Here is a 16,763-nt window from a genome sequence, read left to right on the forward strand (position 1 = left end):
AACACGCCAAAATCAGAGGACGCGTAGAACAGTGGAACCATAATAAGTGTTTTAAATTGCAGAGAGATGACCTGCACGTAGGCCCAGTAGTGCCCTTCTGTGTGTGACCAGCCAGGGCAGTGTTACGCTACGCTCAGTCAGTGCGGAGCCATCATACGAAGTGGAAACGTGTATCTAAGTGCCACTATGCCTTGCCAACATCACAGGAGGGAATATCAGCGTGTGAGTGCATTTGAACGGCGCAGAATGATAGGGCTCTGGGAGATGGGTCTGTCGTTCCGTGACGTTGCGGCTCGTACAGGGTACGCTGCTTCAACAGTGAGGCGTAATTGGAACCAGTGGAGAGAAGAGGGCCGTACACAACGCCGACAGGGTACTGGACGACACAATGTGACCACAGCGCGAGATGACCGCCATCTTGTCCGCTTGGCCGTAGCGGACAGAACAGCTTCGTCCATGGTGTTGGCTCGACGTTGGAGCACTGCAACGGGCGTGGGGATGTCTGCATCGATGGTTCGACACCGTCTTCTGAGGGCCAGACCTGTGGCACGCATGCCATTGCGCCGGCTTCCACTGACCAGCAACCACCAACGCCGTAGACTGCAATAGGCACATGAACACCGACACTGGCGTGCTGAGTGGCAAAATGTAGTGTTTTCGGATGAGTCCCGCTTCAACTTGTCCTACAGTGATGGCCGCATATGCGTTAGACGCCGCTGTGGTTAACGCCATCGGGCAGACTGTATTGTTGAGTGCATAGCGGACAAACGCCAAGTGTGATGGTTTGGGGCGCAATTGCCTATAACATGCAACCTCGCCTCCTACGTCTTGAGGGCAATCTGAACAGCTACCGCTACAGCAGGGAGGTTTTAGAGCCCGAGGCACTGCCCCTCCTGCAGGCCGTTTCAGACGCCATATTCCAGCAGGAATGTGCATGTGGCGAGGAATGTGCAAGCCTTCTTCGAAGAACGACAGATACCATTGCTTCCCTGACCTGCCCGTTCGCCGGATATGTTACCCATTGAACATGTCTGAGATATGGTCGGTCGGCACCTTGTTCGTTCAGGTCCTCCTACAGTCACTGTTGATGATGTATGGACGCGCCTAAAAACCACGTGGCAGAGTATTCCCTAGCAGCATATTCAGGAGCTCTTTGATTCCATGCCACGACGTCCAGCGGCTCTGATAACAGAGCGTGGTGGCGCTACGCCGTACTGAATTTCCACTGTCACCGTGCATGTACAGTCCTGTAATTGTAATCATTTGTGTCTTGTCATATCTTTAATTTGCGGAATAAATTGCATTGTGATCACAGCTCTAGGTCATGGTGTTTCACTTTCTACAAACAGCAGTGTAGTTCCTTTAACAGATTTAGATGTCAATACAGGATCAAATAAAATACCTATTATGGTTAAGTTTGTCAACATAGGATGACAGGTCACTCTGATTTCACCCAAAATGCTGCGGGCAACTGTCGACCATGCCATGTTACAGATGCAGCACGTTGCAGAGTTCGGAGACCATACTGAACAGTGTTTGTAACCATAAATGCTAATAAACTTCCCTGAATCACCATTATCATGTGTTTGATCTTTCCTGACTTTTTTCTGTGACCCCTATCATTGCTTACAGCGCCATATTTTCACCTTTTGGCAGAACTTGGAATTAATAATTTTGATGGCGTAATTCGTGAGCACATTGCATAGTTAGCATATCTACAAAATTTCAGACTCCTACGATCATTAAAGCCCATGTTGTACCATGCTGAATACCATACCTTTAATTGTGGACACCCAGTACTTTCCACTGACCAACATCTGACAAATACCCACCTTAAGTGCCAGCTTGTCCTGCGTCTCGATGGGCTCCTTGTCCGTCACCAGTGACTGGATACTTAAAGGTGTGGTTGTGACCAGTTTTGTAGCTGAAATGTGAGCTCGAAGTTCCTCTAACATTTTACTCTTGGTGAGAATGACTGCCTCCTTCTCTTGCACCAGCTGGCTCAGGACGGACACTTTGGTCTTCGCCTGAGCGAGCTCACCCTCGAGTCTCAGCATGCTTTGTGAGTGACTGCTCACGAGTCCAAGGGCCTGCAAAAGAAATCCATTTTAGTAGCATTCTCTTACTTTGTGCCATATGTTCTGATTAAAATATGGCATTTCCCATTACCTGTTTCAATTGCTCCGCAATATTGACATCACTTGAAGACTTCTCCTGGTCAGAAATCACAATCTTAGGCTGATGATTGGTTGCTTTTATAACTTTGTACTGGTTTTCATACTCTGACAGTTGCTTGTACAGTTCAGCCTAAGACAATCACAACATAGCAAATGAGATACTGTAACTTAAAAGAAATACTGTTGCACAATAATTTTATAAGAATAATAAAACACACTACATAACTATAATGTACACGCAAGGTTTGTTGGGCACTGACTTTACGGGGAAGTGGGGACATTTCTACAAAACTAATGGGGGAAAGTAGAAACTGAGTTAAGTGTGAACAATATTTACTTTACACATACACATAAAGAGGAGCCTGCATGGTGGCCATAATCGTTAAGGCATCTGACATCGTGGTTGGCCAGCATGGTATAGTTTCTAATCACTAAATTCCATGCCAAAAGCCTGGATTCAATTCCAAACCTCTCCACAGTGTTTGGCACATGATGCTGTAGATGGTGATTCATCTGTCGGATGGGAATGATATTCAACAGTGGATACATTCCATCAGGAGGGGTGTTGTGGGTAACATGTACCGATCAATTGCAATGATGATATAGATGTTGATTCCCATATGGAACCTGAAATATTTGTCTCGAATGAGTAAACTGCAATGAGCTCAAAGAGTCAGTTAAGTCAATGGTAAGGCTGTTGCTCATTGGATCAGAGCTTCAAAAATTGCATAGAGCCACATCGTATACATGCTATAGGTTTCAGATTATCATCAATGAAGTTTGGCTCCATAGATGAAGCTTGGCTCCAAGTTTAAGGAAGCGGAGATTGTTATCAGTGGAATACTGTGTAGGAGGGATACTGTCTGGAAGGTGATTGGGGATTTAAATGAGACTATAGAGTGGGTATGTGGGAAACTGGGAGTGAAATTTCTAGATCCTAATGGATGGGTAGGAGTTAGGGGTCTGCGCTCAGATGGCCTTCACTTAAACTGCAGTGGTACATATAAGTTAGGAAATTTGTTTACAAGGGTTATAGGGAGGTACATTCAAGGAAACAGGGAGCAGTGTTAAGGGAACAGGGAACTGGAAATCAAGTAGGGATGACATAAAAATGTTAGTGCTCAACTGTAGAAGTATTGTAAAGAAAGGAATAGATATATACTTACCAGATATTGTAATAGGAGTTGAATCATGGCTGAAAAATGATATAATGGATGCAGAAATTTTCTCACGGAACTGGAGGATGTATCGTAGAGATAGGATACGAATGGCAAGAGGGGGAGTATTCATTCTGGTGAAAGAAGAATTTGTAAGCTACGAAAAAGTTAAAGATGACAAACACGAAATTCTAGGAGTAAGACTCATCTCTAAAGATAATAGGCAACTCGATTTCTTTGGAGTGTACAGACCAAGAAAGGGTAGCGCAGATGCTGATTCAGAATTATTTAATAAGATAATCAGCTATGTGGGAAACGATAAGGAAAGGAACGTGATTGTAGCGGGTGATCTCAATTTACCAAATGTCAATTGGGAAGGTAATGCAAACGACAGGAAGCATGACCAACAAATGGTGAATAAGTTAATATGGGAAGGGCACCTGATTCAGAAAGTGATGGAACCAACTAGAGGGAAGAATATTCTGGATGTGGTACTGGTAAAACCAAACGAGCTCTACAGAGAAACCAAAGTAATAGATGGTATTAGTGTTCACGAAGCTGTTTTTGTGGTATTTAAAAATAAATGTGAAAGAAAGGAAGAGATTAAAATTAGGACTGTTAGACAGTACCATATGGCTGATAAAACAGGCATGAGAGAGTTTTTAATACGTAACTATGATCGGTGGAAAAGGGTAAATAAAAATGTAAACAGACTCTGGGATGGGTTTAAAGCAATAGTTGAGGAATGTGAAAATAGGTTTGTACCTTTAAAGGTGGTAAGGAATGGTAAAGATCCACTATATTATAACAGGGAAGTAAAGACACTAAGAAGGAGGTGCAGGTTGGAAAGAAATAGAGTTAGAAATGGCTGTGGAAGTAAGGAGAAATTGAATGAACTTACTAGGAAATTGAATCTAGCAAAGAAGTCAGCTAAGGATAACATGATGGCAAGCATAATTGGTGGCCATACTAATTTTAGTGAAAAATGGAAGAGTATGTATAGGTACTTTAAGGCAGAAACAGGTTCCAAGAAGGACATTCCAGGAATCATTAATGAATAAGGGGAGTGTGTTTGCGAGGATCTTCAAAAGGCAGAAGTATTCAGTTAGAAGTATGTAAAGATTGTTGGTTACAAGGATAATGTCTAGATAGAAAAGGTGACTAATACTAAAGAAGTATTAAAATTTACCTATGACAGCAAAGACATTTACAGTAAGATACAAAAGTTGAAAACTAGAAAAGCAGCTGGAATTGATAAGGTTTCCGGGGGATATACTAAAGACAATGAGTTGGGATATAGTACCATATCTGAAGTACTTATTTGATTATTGTTTGCATGAAGGAACTTTACCAAATGAATGGAGAGTTGCTATAGTAGTCTCTGTATATAAAGGAAAGGGTGATAGACATAAAGCTGAAAATTACAGGCCAGTCAGTTTGACATGTATTGTATGTAAGCTTTGGGAAAGCATTCTTTCTGATTATATTAGACATGTTTGCAAAATTAATAACTGGTTTGATAGAAGGCAGTTTGGGTTTAGGAAAGGTTATTCCACTGAAGCCCAACTTGTAGGATTCCAGCAAGATATAGCAGACATCCTGGATTCAGGAGGTCAATTGGACTGTATCGCGATTGACCTGTCGAAGGCATTTGATAGGATAGATCATGGGAGACTACTGGCAAAAATGAGTGCAATTGGACTTGACAAAAGAGTGACTGAATGGGTGGCTCTGTTTCTAGAAAATAGAACTCAGAGAATTAGAGTAGGTGAAGCTTTATCTGTCCCTGTAAAAATTAAGAGGGGAATTCCTCAAGGCAGTATTATTGGACCTTTATGTTTTCTTATATATATCAATGATATGTGTAAAGAAGTTGAATCAGAGATAAGGCTTTTCACAGATGATGTTATTCTGTACAGAGTAATAAATAAGTTACAACATTGTGAGCAACCGCAAAATGACCTCGATAACGTTGTGAGATGGACAGTAGGCAATGGTATGATTATAAACGGGGATAAAAGTCAGGTTGAGTTTCACAAATTGGAAAAGCCCTCTCAGTTTTAATTACTGTGTTGATGGGGTGAAAGTTCCCTTTGGAGATCATTGTAAATACCTAGGTATTGATATAAGGAAACATCTTCATTGGGGTAATCACATAAATGGAACTGTATATAAAGGGTACAGATCTCTGCACATGGTTATGAGAGTATTTAGGGGTTGCAGTAAGGATGTAAAGGAGAGAGCATATTTGTCTTTGGTGAGACCCCAACTAGAGTATGGTTCCAGTGTATGGGACCCTTACCAGGATTACTTGATTCGGGAACTGGAAAAAACTGGGCGATTTCTGACAAAAGAGTGGCGTTACAAAAATGTTGCAAAGTTTGGGCTGGGAAGACTTGGGAGAAAGGAGATGAGCTGCTCGACTAAGTGGTATGTTACATGTGATAAAATTCATTTTTGGGCCCATATTGAATATATTTGTATTAAATAACACTTGAATGTTTTATTATTCATCCACCTATTCAATACAATACAATTTTAAAAATTAGGACATTGTCCTTATCAAAGTTGTTAAAATGAAATTAATATATTATAAGGTACATGTTTCACCTATCAACAGTAGGCATTGTCAGTCACATTTTTCACCTTAGGATAGATCAGGTACCTGATTGGAAATAATTTATGAATGCTGTTAAAAACTATGTCGTTTAAAATGTATTGGAGATTGTTAAACACTATTACAATATAAAATATAGTATGCTGTTATTTGACAATATTTGTGATAATATTGGAGTCTAAAAACATGATAATTATTTGACGATTATGACATATTAAAAGATATTACAATAGAGATAAAAATCAGAAAACACGTTCCATTTAGTTGTCAGATGGCGTATTGTTAAACATGGAAAGGTGAGCAATGGTAATGGTCGTTGGTTCTTGAAGTTATAAAATATTGATTTTCATTTATTTGCTTATAAATATTGGAGAATTTTCATATGGTCTGGTTCCTTTTGAGATAATAGTAGTTGGAAATGTTGATGCTGTAAGCTATATTGAAGTCTTTGTAGGCGTCATTAGACCATCTTCTTTGATGTGGTAAGTGTTTGTAATGGGTATGGCCCTTTGCTGTTGGGCGCGTTGAGGTGAGCGTATTAGTTGGAAGTTGTCATTCGGTGGTTAGCCAATGATATGATGAGTTCTGTAATTAAAGAGAAAATTTAATGAATAACCGTAATTGGAATTAAGGAGCTGAATAGTGGAATTTAAATGAAGAGTGTTGACACTTACCCCTTCGACCGCTGAGATGTTAGCTTACGTTGAGAGTTTTAGAGTAACTGGCAGTCGCCAAGCTCTTACTACATGTGTTGTATTTGTGAGGTCTTGGTGGAGGGGGTTGATCTTGAGAAGGCGTGGCTGAGGGCCCATTCGCTGCGCATGAGGAGGAGTTGTCTGCTGTGGGAAGAGGGGAGGGGGGAAGTGTGTGTGTTGGATTGAAGGGCGTGTTTACTGATTTGGTGCTAAATATTTTGCAAAACTTATTCAGAAGGAATGGTTTTTGTAATAGAATTCAAATCTGTTCATAAAGAGGACTTTTGTTATCTATTATGTCATTTAAGTTCTTGTCTTTGTTACAGTGTTGATCTAAGAAGATGTACAAGTTTTCGTATTCTGTCATGAGCTTACCTTCTTCAATTCTTTTTAAAATTTCTAAATCCTGATCTATTGTAGTGAAATTTGTGACCTGTTTCTTTCATGTGGTTACTCATCGCAGAGAATTTATTATGTTTTTGGGCGTTATAATGTTCTGCATGTCTAGTTGAAAAACAGCGGCCAGTTTGACCAACATAAGAAAAATTACATACTGAGCATTTGAGTCTATATATACCCGAGCTTGAATATTTATTATCGGTTGAATTGACTGAGTTATGATTAAAAAATAAATTTTGATTTGTATTCTGCGTTGTGTAAGCGATTTTTACCCCATGTTTTCTTAAAGGATTGGTGATTTGATGGATTTTTGGGTTGGTATATGTGAATAAGCTCATGACAGAATACGAAAACTTATACATCTTCTTAGATCAACACTTTAACAAAGACAAGAACTTAAATGACATAATAGATAACAAAAGTCCTCTTTATGAACAGATTTCAATTCTATTACAAAAACCATTCCTTCTGAATAATTTTTGCAAAATATTTAGCACCAAATCAGTAAACACACCCACCAATCCAACACACACACCGCCCCCTCCCCTCCTCCCACTGCCGACAACTCCTCCTCACGCGCAGCGAATGGTCCCTCAGCTACGCCTTCTCAAGCTCAACCCCCTCCACCAAGACCTCACAAATACAATACACGTAGTAAGAGCTCGGTGACTGCCAGTTACTCTAAAACTCTCAACGTAAGCTAACATCTCAGCGGTCGAAGGGGTAAGTGTCAACACTCTTCATTTAAATTCCATTATTCAGCTCCTTAATTCCAATTATGGTTATTCATTAATTTTCAAATTAACTCTTTAATTACAGAACTCATCATATCTTTGGCTAACCACCGAATGACAACAACGTTCCCTTCCAACTAATACGCTCACCTCAACATGCCCAACAGCAAAGAGCCATACCCATTACAAACACTTACCACATCAAAGAAGATGGTCTAATGAAGCCTACAAAGACTTCAATATAGCTTACGGCATCAACATTTCCAACTACTATTATCTCAAAAGGAACCAGACCATATGAAAATTCTCCAATATTTATAAGCAAATAAATGAAAATCAATATTTTATAACTTCAAGAACCAACGACCATTACCATTGCTCAACTTTCCATGTTTAACAATACGCCATCTGACAACTAAATGGAATGTGTTTTCTGATTTTTATCTCTATTGTAATATCTTTTAATATGTCATAATCGTCAAATAATTATCATGTTTTTAGACTCCAATATTATCACAAATATTGTCAAATAACAGCATACTATATTTTATATTGTAATAGTGTTTAACAATCTCCAATACATTTTAAACGACATAGTTTTTAACAGCATTCATAAATTATTTCCAATCAGGTACCTGATCTATCCTAAGGTGAAAAATGTGGCTGACAATGCCTACTGTTGATAGGTGAAACATGTACCTTATAATATATTAATTTCATTTTAACAACTTTGATAAGGACAATGTCCTAATTTTTAAAATTGTATTGTACTGAATAGGTGGATGAATAATAAAACATTCAAGTGTTATTTAATATAAGTGGTATGTTCCGAGCTGTCAGTGAAGAGATGGCATGGGAGGACATCAGTAGACGAATAAGTTTGGATGGTGTCTTTAAAAGTAGGAAAGATCACAATATGAAGATAAAGTTGGAATTCAAGAGGACAAATTGGTGCAAATATTCATTTGTAGGAAGGGGAGTTAGGGATTGGAATAACTTACCAAGGGAGATGTTCAATAAATTTCCAATTTCCTTGCAACCATTTAAGAAAAGGCTAGGAAAACAACAGATATGGAATCTGCCACCTGGGCGACAGCCCTAAATGCAGATCGGTAGTGATGGATTGATTGATTGACTGATTGATTGATTGATTGATTGATTGATTGATAAAAGGATCCTGGGTTTGACTGGTCTGGGGGCCGCGTCAACTCAAAAGACCTGCACCAGGCCTCTCTGAAGGCCCTTGGACCATCTGTATAGAGCACAGCTGGTGTGTAGGTCTGTTTACTCTCGAAAAAGTCACTTAAATTGGTTCATTTTGTACATGAATCAGTTTTTTTCTTTTTCTTTTCAGAAACCTCGTAAGTCAAAACAAGTAAATTTTACAGGAGAGCAACAAAAATTGATTTTTAAGTTTATATTGAAACAAAGATAATTTTTGTTTAATACCATGCTCACTAACCTTTTCAAATATTCGGAACTTAAATATGCTGTGAGTGGATTGGTTTAGCCACAACATTATTATTATGGCGTTTTTGCCAAAAGTGTTTGATAAGGAGGGTTCTGCCATAGAAAAAATTATATAAACACACTGGATATCTCATTATTTTGTTTATTTTATTATTTTAAATTTCTAAAACATTTTAGTACTTACAATATATGCTCATGCTAATATTATAGAATGTTATTTATGTCAACATTTTATAAGGTAATTTTTCTCTTCAGTTTTACATAAGCACCTCAAATCTAAGTGTTTCTTCATCATCACCATTCTACACTATCAAAAGCACAATCTGAGAATACATTGAGAAATCTGGCAGCAGAAAATATCTTCTATTTGATCTACAACTATTGATCTACAACTATTTCAGTCGTAGGCCAACCAAAACACTCCAAAAAATACTTTAACAGTGTTGTCTTCCTGTCGTAGGTAGTGCTTTAGTTCATAAAGCTTTTCTTTTTGGATTGATTTATATCCTAATGTAATTGTACAAAATTTCAACCCCATGTCAAGTCATTTTTTGTATTTATGTTATAGGTTAGGTATTCATTTTGTATTGTCAATATTACGTATTACATGGTAGGAATACTGTGTGTATTTGTTGATGGGAGTCATTGTTGGGACACTGTAGGAACTCTGTATTAAACTGGTGGCATTCTCTATCTGAAAGTGTGAAATCTTTGTAAAACAAGGAAATTAAACATAGAGGGAGCTGTGCAAGATGTTGTTTTGCCCAAATTGACGTGTCTCTCCCGACAGTTGCAAGGCGTCAGTCAGCGAAAGTTGATTGTCACTATTTCAAACGGCGTGCCACATGTGATAGATATGGAAGTTTGGGATTAGCTAGTACAGAGAAAATCATGTGATTTATAGAAGTCTATTTTATGGCTGGTTTGTTGGAAGAGAGGTCTTGTTGGTGTTGAGTAGTGAAAGTATTGAGATTGGGTGGTTGTCCTGCTTGTCCTGTTTAGCTATATTGTATGCTGGTGTCTGTCCGCTGGAGATTGGTCTCGTCTATGGATGTCCGGTTGGGACGTACTGCAGGGTTATAGATCATTATATGATATCTACACTAAATGTTATATACCCTATGAAGTGCTATGCCAATGCACTTGGCGGAATACATGTATGATTTCAATATGAAAAAAGACACCAAGAACTTGTCCCCTAAGTTATTCGAGAGTATGGCCGAGGTATGGTGGCATTTAAGATCAACCTCCAACTATAATCAATCAACCACTACAGATCAATTCGATATGGTGTAGCGAGAGGAAATCAGCGTGGGTTTGTGATCCCATTATTTAGACTAGCCAGATTACATACAAATTCAAGTAAAGCTTTTGTGTTATAATGTACAGTGAGTTTGGCATGTGGCAAAGGACAGAGAAAGTCCGAACACGGTGTTGATAGAAATGGTCGTCGTACCAGCTAGTTTATTAAGCTTGTTATTATGACATGTAAATTCTGTGTGGGTTGTAAATAAGAAGAGATAAACAGTGTATGTCTGATGTTGTAATTTATGTTTCATATTATTGAGGAGGTTATTTTAATGGACAATGTGTCATTTCACACAAGAATATAATCTTCCTAGAACGTCCTAATGCCTTTACTTTTAGTTCAACAAGTCATCAGGTTAGGAAACCAAGTCGGGATATCGTCAGCCTATGACCCCACCCTGGAGGATAATTCATTCTCATGCTTATTTCATATCGTGTATCATCAAGTACAATGGGGTCCAATCAGTTTCCTTTCGTTGGCTCTGTTCCAGAACAGTGAATTAAGTGTAAATGTATTGGGGAGTCCAGAAAGCTGTAGATGCTACTTGGGTGCTACAGCAGTTTCGTTTACATAATGATAATAATCATAATAGATGTATGAGCATTACCCTGTGTACTGCAAGCTTAAAGTGGATGTCTTTAATTTGAGTCCTAGTTAGCTGGTGATCATGTTGTGGAGCTTATGATTGGTTGGTACAAGTATAATTGGCACCACAACATGAGGCCGAATGATATTCAGACTTGCTATATGACTTTGATGGACACATTTGGTCCAGTGTTTTATGAGCTTGTGTTAGGAGTAATTTATCAGTGTTGTTATGTTTTGAGTACTATGTTTATCAATGGAATATGAGTACCAGTGAGAGTAATAGTAATGTTGGTCCAGTGTTTTATGAGCCCGTGTTAGGAGTACTTAATCAGTGTTGTCATGTTTTGAGTACTATGTTTATCAGTGGAATATGAATACCAGTGAGAGTAATAGTAATGTTGGTCCAGTGTTTTATGAGCTCGTGTTAGGAGTACTTAATCAGTGTTGTCATGTTTTGAGTACTACGTTTATCAGTGGAGTATGAATATTAGTGAGAGTAATAGTAATGTTATGAATTTGAGAAAGAGAACAGTGCATAAAGGAAGTATGACTGGTAATGGTCAGGAGAGGAGCTCTGATACAAGCACACAAAGTTTTGATGAATGTAGTTTTCAGAGTGAAAATATGTCTACGGAAAAAGTGCATAAAATTGTCATGGAGGGTGAATGGGAAAGTAGTGAGCATAACCAATGTAATAATGAGTTTATGAAGTTAGTATTAGAGCAGTTGGCCAAACTGAGTGATCAAGGGAATGATTTGAATAGTCAAATCAGTAACCAGGGGAAGGAATTAAGTGATAAAATTGAGAATCAAGAGAAGAGCAACAGTGTTGATGGCATGAATGATGTGTGAGTGGGAACCACGATGAAAGATATGGAAGATGTAGTAAGTGTTGGGGAATTAAGTAGTAATGGCAGGGATCTCGAGATCAATGATAGTAGTGATTTCAGTGTGAGTGAAGGAAAATGTGAGAAGAATTGTGTGAATGAGATTGAGGTGATTGAAGCTGGTATGTTGGATAAAGATGAGTGGATGAAAACTCTCGATGCTGTGAGTGAAAGTCTTTGTGAAGGGGAGGTTAGGTCACATTTTGTGCATAATAAGAATTATAAGAGTTGTGAATATTATGGCGATTCAGGGTTTGAAGATTTTATAATGAGTAACTGTGTTGTAAAGATGTTTGGTATTTGGAGCAAGTTCGAAGAAAGTGTTAGTGGCAATGTGTATGAGAGAACAGGACGTCAATTTAAATGTATGTTGAGTGGAATATTTGATGCTGAAATTAGTAGGAATTATGTCAATGATGTGGGGAAGAGTATTGATGTAAGATTTGCAAATATGGTATGTTTTCAGAAGAGAAGGGTAGTTTTGATTGTGAATTGCATATGTGTTCTAAATGAAAGTTTGTATAAGGTGTGTGTGAAAGAATGGGAAGATAGATTTTGTGTAAGGTTGATAAGCATGGTAGGTTTGCTCTCTGGAGAGAAGGTATCTCTGAAGGTGATTTAGCGAGGCAGAATTTAAAGAAGGCAGCTGATAGGAGGGTGATGCAGCTGGGGAGGCATCATGGAGATAGTTTTGAAGTAGGAGAGGAGGTGTTACTAAAGGTTCCACACATTTCATCTCTTGACAACAAGGAGATTCACAAGTTTTTTAAATTGTATCAGGGACCTTACACTATAAGTAAGAAAGTTGGCAAATGTGCTTATCACCCGTTAAACAGTGAAGGTGACCTGACTCGTACATACAATATGCATAGTTTTAAGAGGTATGTAAGGTGAAGTATTTAAGTTAAGATGTTCATTGTATGTCAACAAGAATGTGTAAATTTTTAATATTGAGTGAACTTGACTGGCTGTGTAGACTTCTACAGTTAAAAGACTGTGATTTGCTCAGATGTATTGTAAATTAATCTTCACAAATCAAGGGGAGGAACTGTTATTTTACAAAATTTCAACCCCACGTCAAGTCAGTTTTTGTATTTATGTTAATATTAATGCCAAGTTATAGGTTAAGTATTCATTTTGTTTTGTCAGTATCACGTATTACATTGTACGAATACTGTGTGTATTTGTTGATGTATGGGACTCTTTGTTTGGACATTGTAAGAACTCTGAATTAAACTGGTGGCATCTGCATCTGAAAGTGGGAAATCTTTGTGAAACAAGGAAACTAAACATAGAGGGAGTTGTGCATGATGTTGTTTTGCCCAAATTGACGTGTGTCTCCTGACAGTTGCAGCGTCAATGTGCGAAAGTTGATCATCCCTATTTCAAACAGTGTGCCACATGTGATAGATATGGAAGATGGGGATTAGCTAGTACAGAGAAAATCATGTGATCTGTAGAAGTCTATTTTATGGCTGGTTTGTTGGAAGAGAGGTCTTGTTGGTGTTGAGTAATGGAAGTATTGAGATTGGGTGGTTGTCCTGCTTGTCCTGTTTAGTCATATTGTATGCTGGTGTCTGTCCGTTGGAGATTGGTCTCGTCTATGGATGTCCGGTTGGGATGTACTGCAAGGGTATAGATCATTATATGATATCTACACTAAATGTTATTTATCCTATGAAGTGCTATGCCAATGCACTTGGCGGAATACATGTATGATTTCAATATGAAACAAGAAACCAAGAACTTGTCCCCTAAGTTATTTGAGAGTATGGCTGAGGTATGGTGGCATTTAACATCAACTTCTAACTATAATCAATCAACCGCTACAAATCAATTCAATATGGTGTAGCGAGTTATACAGCATAGGTTTATGATCCCATTATTTAGACTAGCCAGATTACATACAAATTCAAGTAAAGCTTTTGTGTTGTAATGTACAGTGAGTCTGGCGTGCGGCAAAGGACGGAGAAAGTCCGAATACAGTGTTGATAGAAATGGTCGTCGTACCAGCTAATTTATTAAGCTTGTTATTATGACATGTAAATTCTGTGAGGGCTGTAAATAAGAAGAGATAAACAGTGTATGTCTGATGTTGTAATTCATGTTTTGTATTACTGAGGAGGTTAAGTTTGTAAGTATATTTATGTTTTAATGGACAATGTGTCATTTCACACAAGAATATAATCTTCCTAGAACGTCCTAATGCCTTTACTTTTAGTTCAACAAGTCATCAGGTAAGGAAACCAAGTTGGGATATCGTCAACCTATGCCCCCACCCTGGAGGATAATTCATTCTCATGCTTATTTCATATTGTGTATCATCAAGTACACTGGCACCCAATCAGTTTTCTTTTGTTGGCTCTGTTCCAGAACAGTGATTTAAATGTAAATGTATTGGGGAGTCCAGAAAGCTGTAGATGCTACTTGGGTGCTACAGCAGTTTTGTTTACATAATGATAATAATCATAATAGATGTATGAGCATTATCCTGTGTACTGCAAGCTTAAAGTCTTCAGTTTGAGTCTTACATTTAGTTAGCTGGTGATCGTTGTGGAGCTTGTGATTGGTTGGTACAAATACAGTAGAACCTCAATTATACGTTCCTGGAAACTATGTTTTCCCATATTATTAGTTCAAATTACGTGGTCCTGTGAGCATCCTAATTAAATCACGTTGTAAAAATTCTGCATTATCTGTCCCTCGAAGAAACAATTTCCCAGATCAACCGTCCAGAAATTTCAGTTCCATCAACGCTAAATCCTTGATCACGCGATTTTCAAGAAACTGTATCTCACGAAAGGACGGCTATGGCATACTTACGGATCTTGGTGTAAACATCCCGTCACTGCGGTAATTTGAGGAAGTAACCTACTGTACCGTACTGGAAAAGCGATCGGCGGTGAACTTACATAAGGGACCATCTTAGCATCGTATTCGGGTGGTACTGTTTAGAGAATTCTCGGAAATCATAAAGCAGAGAGTGTACACAACAATTGGAAGGAGATAGAGCGCATTTCGGCAGCTCTACTTGAAGATGGAACGAGTTGCATCAATGTTCATAATGGTACCTACATGCAAAACGTCTACATTATGTCCGGGGTTACATGTTTATTTTTTATTTATTTTTTTTTTTTTTCGAGTGTATCGCCGAACATGTTTTCGGCACTTCCCAATGGGCACTGTATAGCCACTAGGCTTTCAGGCAGGAATCGAAACTACTCCTTCTTTTAAGTGATACAAATTTAGTATTTTAATATTATTCTTAGCATGGCAGTTGGGTGGTATTGTTTAGAGAATCCTCGGAAATCATAAAGCAGAGAGTGTCCACAACAAGTGGAAGGAGACAGAGCGCATTTCAGCAGGTCTACTTGAAGACGGAACAAGTTGCGTCAATGTTTGTATCGGTACCCACTTGCAAAACGTCTACATTATGTCCAGGGTTACATGTCTACATTTTTTGAGTGTATCGCTGAACAGGTTTTTGGCACTTCTCTCAGGACACTGTATAGTCACTAGGCTTCCAGGCAGGAATTGAAACTGCTCCTTCTTAAGTAACACAAATTTAGTATTTTAATATTATCGTATACAATTATGTTATCGAGACCAGAACCTACATACTCTACATAAAGTCATGGGACATTTTGGGATTGCCTATTACTGTTTTGGTCCTAATATAAGAGTGGGAATTTCACGTTTTTGTGCTAAAATGTTATAAAAAGTGCAATCGTATTTTGTTTTTGCACACGTTACATTTTAAAATTGTGTATCATTACGCAGTCATACCGACTTGTTCAGCAAGCGCGCTTTCCAGCTGAGTCAAGGTCGCGAATAACCATTATTTCGGAAGTGTTAATGATATTTTTTCTCTTTCCAATTTGATTGTGTTTAGTGACGGGCAGAATTGAATATAATGCATTCGAGAACTTGAGGATCGATACTTACATCGAAACCATATTCTCGAGTTCAACATAACCTTTAAAAGTCGATGTAGGCCTAATTTACGCGGTACGACATTTCCATAAATTGACTACGAACAGAATACAGGTGACTAAATTACAATGGAAGATTAAAAAAAGGACTTTCGCCATCATGCTGGGCACTTTTGTATCTAATGTGCTTTATTTTATTAGATTAGAAAATTAAATTTTTCAAAGTTTGACTGATCAAAGTTGCTGAACTGAAAGAAGTTTTCAGAAGAAACTGAAAAAGTTTTCCTGGTAAAAGTGAATGTAAAGTTTCGAGATTTTAAAGTCGTGTACCAGTAACAGAATTGTTTAGATTCAAAACCCTCTATGGCAACTTTTTTTCGATATTGCATTTATTGCACACCCCGGTTTGTTTTACTCATGAGCATATGAATTGAGTACCCTTAGGAGCAAAACCCATTATTTTCCACTAGTTTTACACATTCAAAGATTGGAGTGACGTTCAAAACTCACTATTAATATATACACTTAGGTTCAAAAGATAGCCAATGTGCGAGCATAAAAGTAGTCACAAGGTTTGTGACGGAAGCGATGAGAGCCAATAATGGGCATCTTGTTCATCTATACTGCTGGCTTTTTCTGTTAACAAGATTAAACTGAAGGATTTTAAAGTGAATTTGTGGGTGAGTTTTTGATGTATATAATGTCAGACCACAATCAGTATGACACAATTAGAATTGAGAAAGGGTTCAACCTATTCAATACTAAGTATGTCATGTAAGATGTTTACAAAATGTTATT

At 38.1% G+C, this 16,763-nt stretch overlaps 1 protein-coding gene across 6 annotated transcripts in view; it reads right to left on the bottom strand.

The window, feature by feature from the left end:
• The window catches only part of Cep290 (Centrosomal protein 290kDa), a 1,403,175-nt gene that overhangs the window by 490,020 nt on the left and 896,392 nt on the right, over nt 1-16,763 (bottom strand). For all 6 annotated transcript variants that reach the window (XR_010858542.2, XM_067136188.2, XM_067136189.2 and 3 more), the window contains 2 exons: nt 2,170-2,307; nt 1,833-2,090 (listed from right to left, as the gene is read on the bottom strand). Coding sequence is in view for 5 of the 6 variants with exons in the window: in XM_067136188.2 (XP_066992289.2) it covers nt 1,833-2,090; nt 2,170-2,307 (396 nt within the window). In the remaining variant the exon portion in view is untranslated. The remainder of the gene's footprint in view (nt 1-1,832; nt 2,091-2,169; nt 2,308-16,763) is intronic.

This window comes from Anabrus simplex, chromosome 1, assembly GCF_040414725.1.
Source record: "Anabrus simplex isolate iqAnaSimp1 chromosome 1, ASM4041472v1, whole genome shotgun sequence".
NCBI classification, from domain to species: domain Eukaryota; kingdom Metazoa; phylum Arthropoda; class Insecta; order Orthoptera; family Tettigoniidae; genus Anabrus; species Anabrus simplex.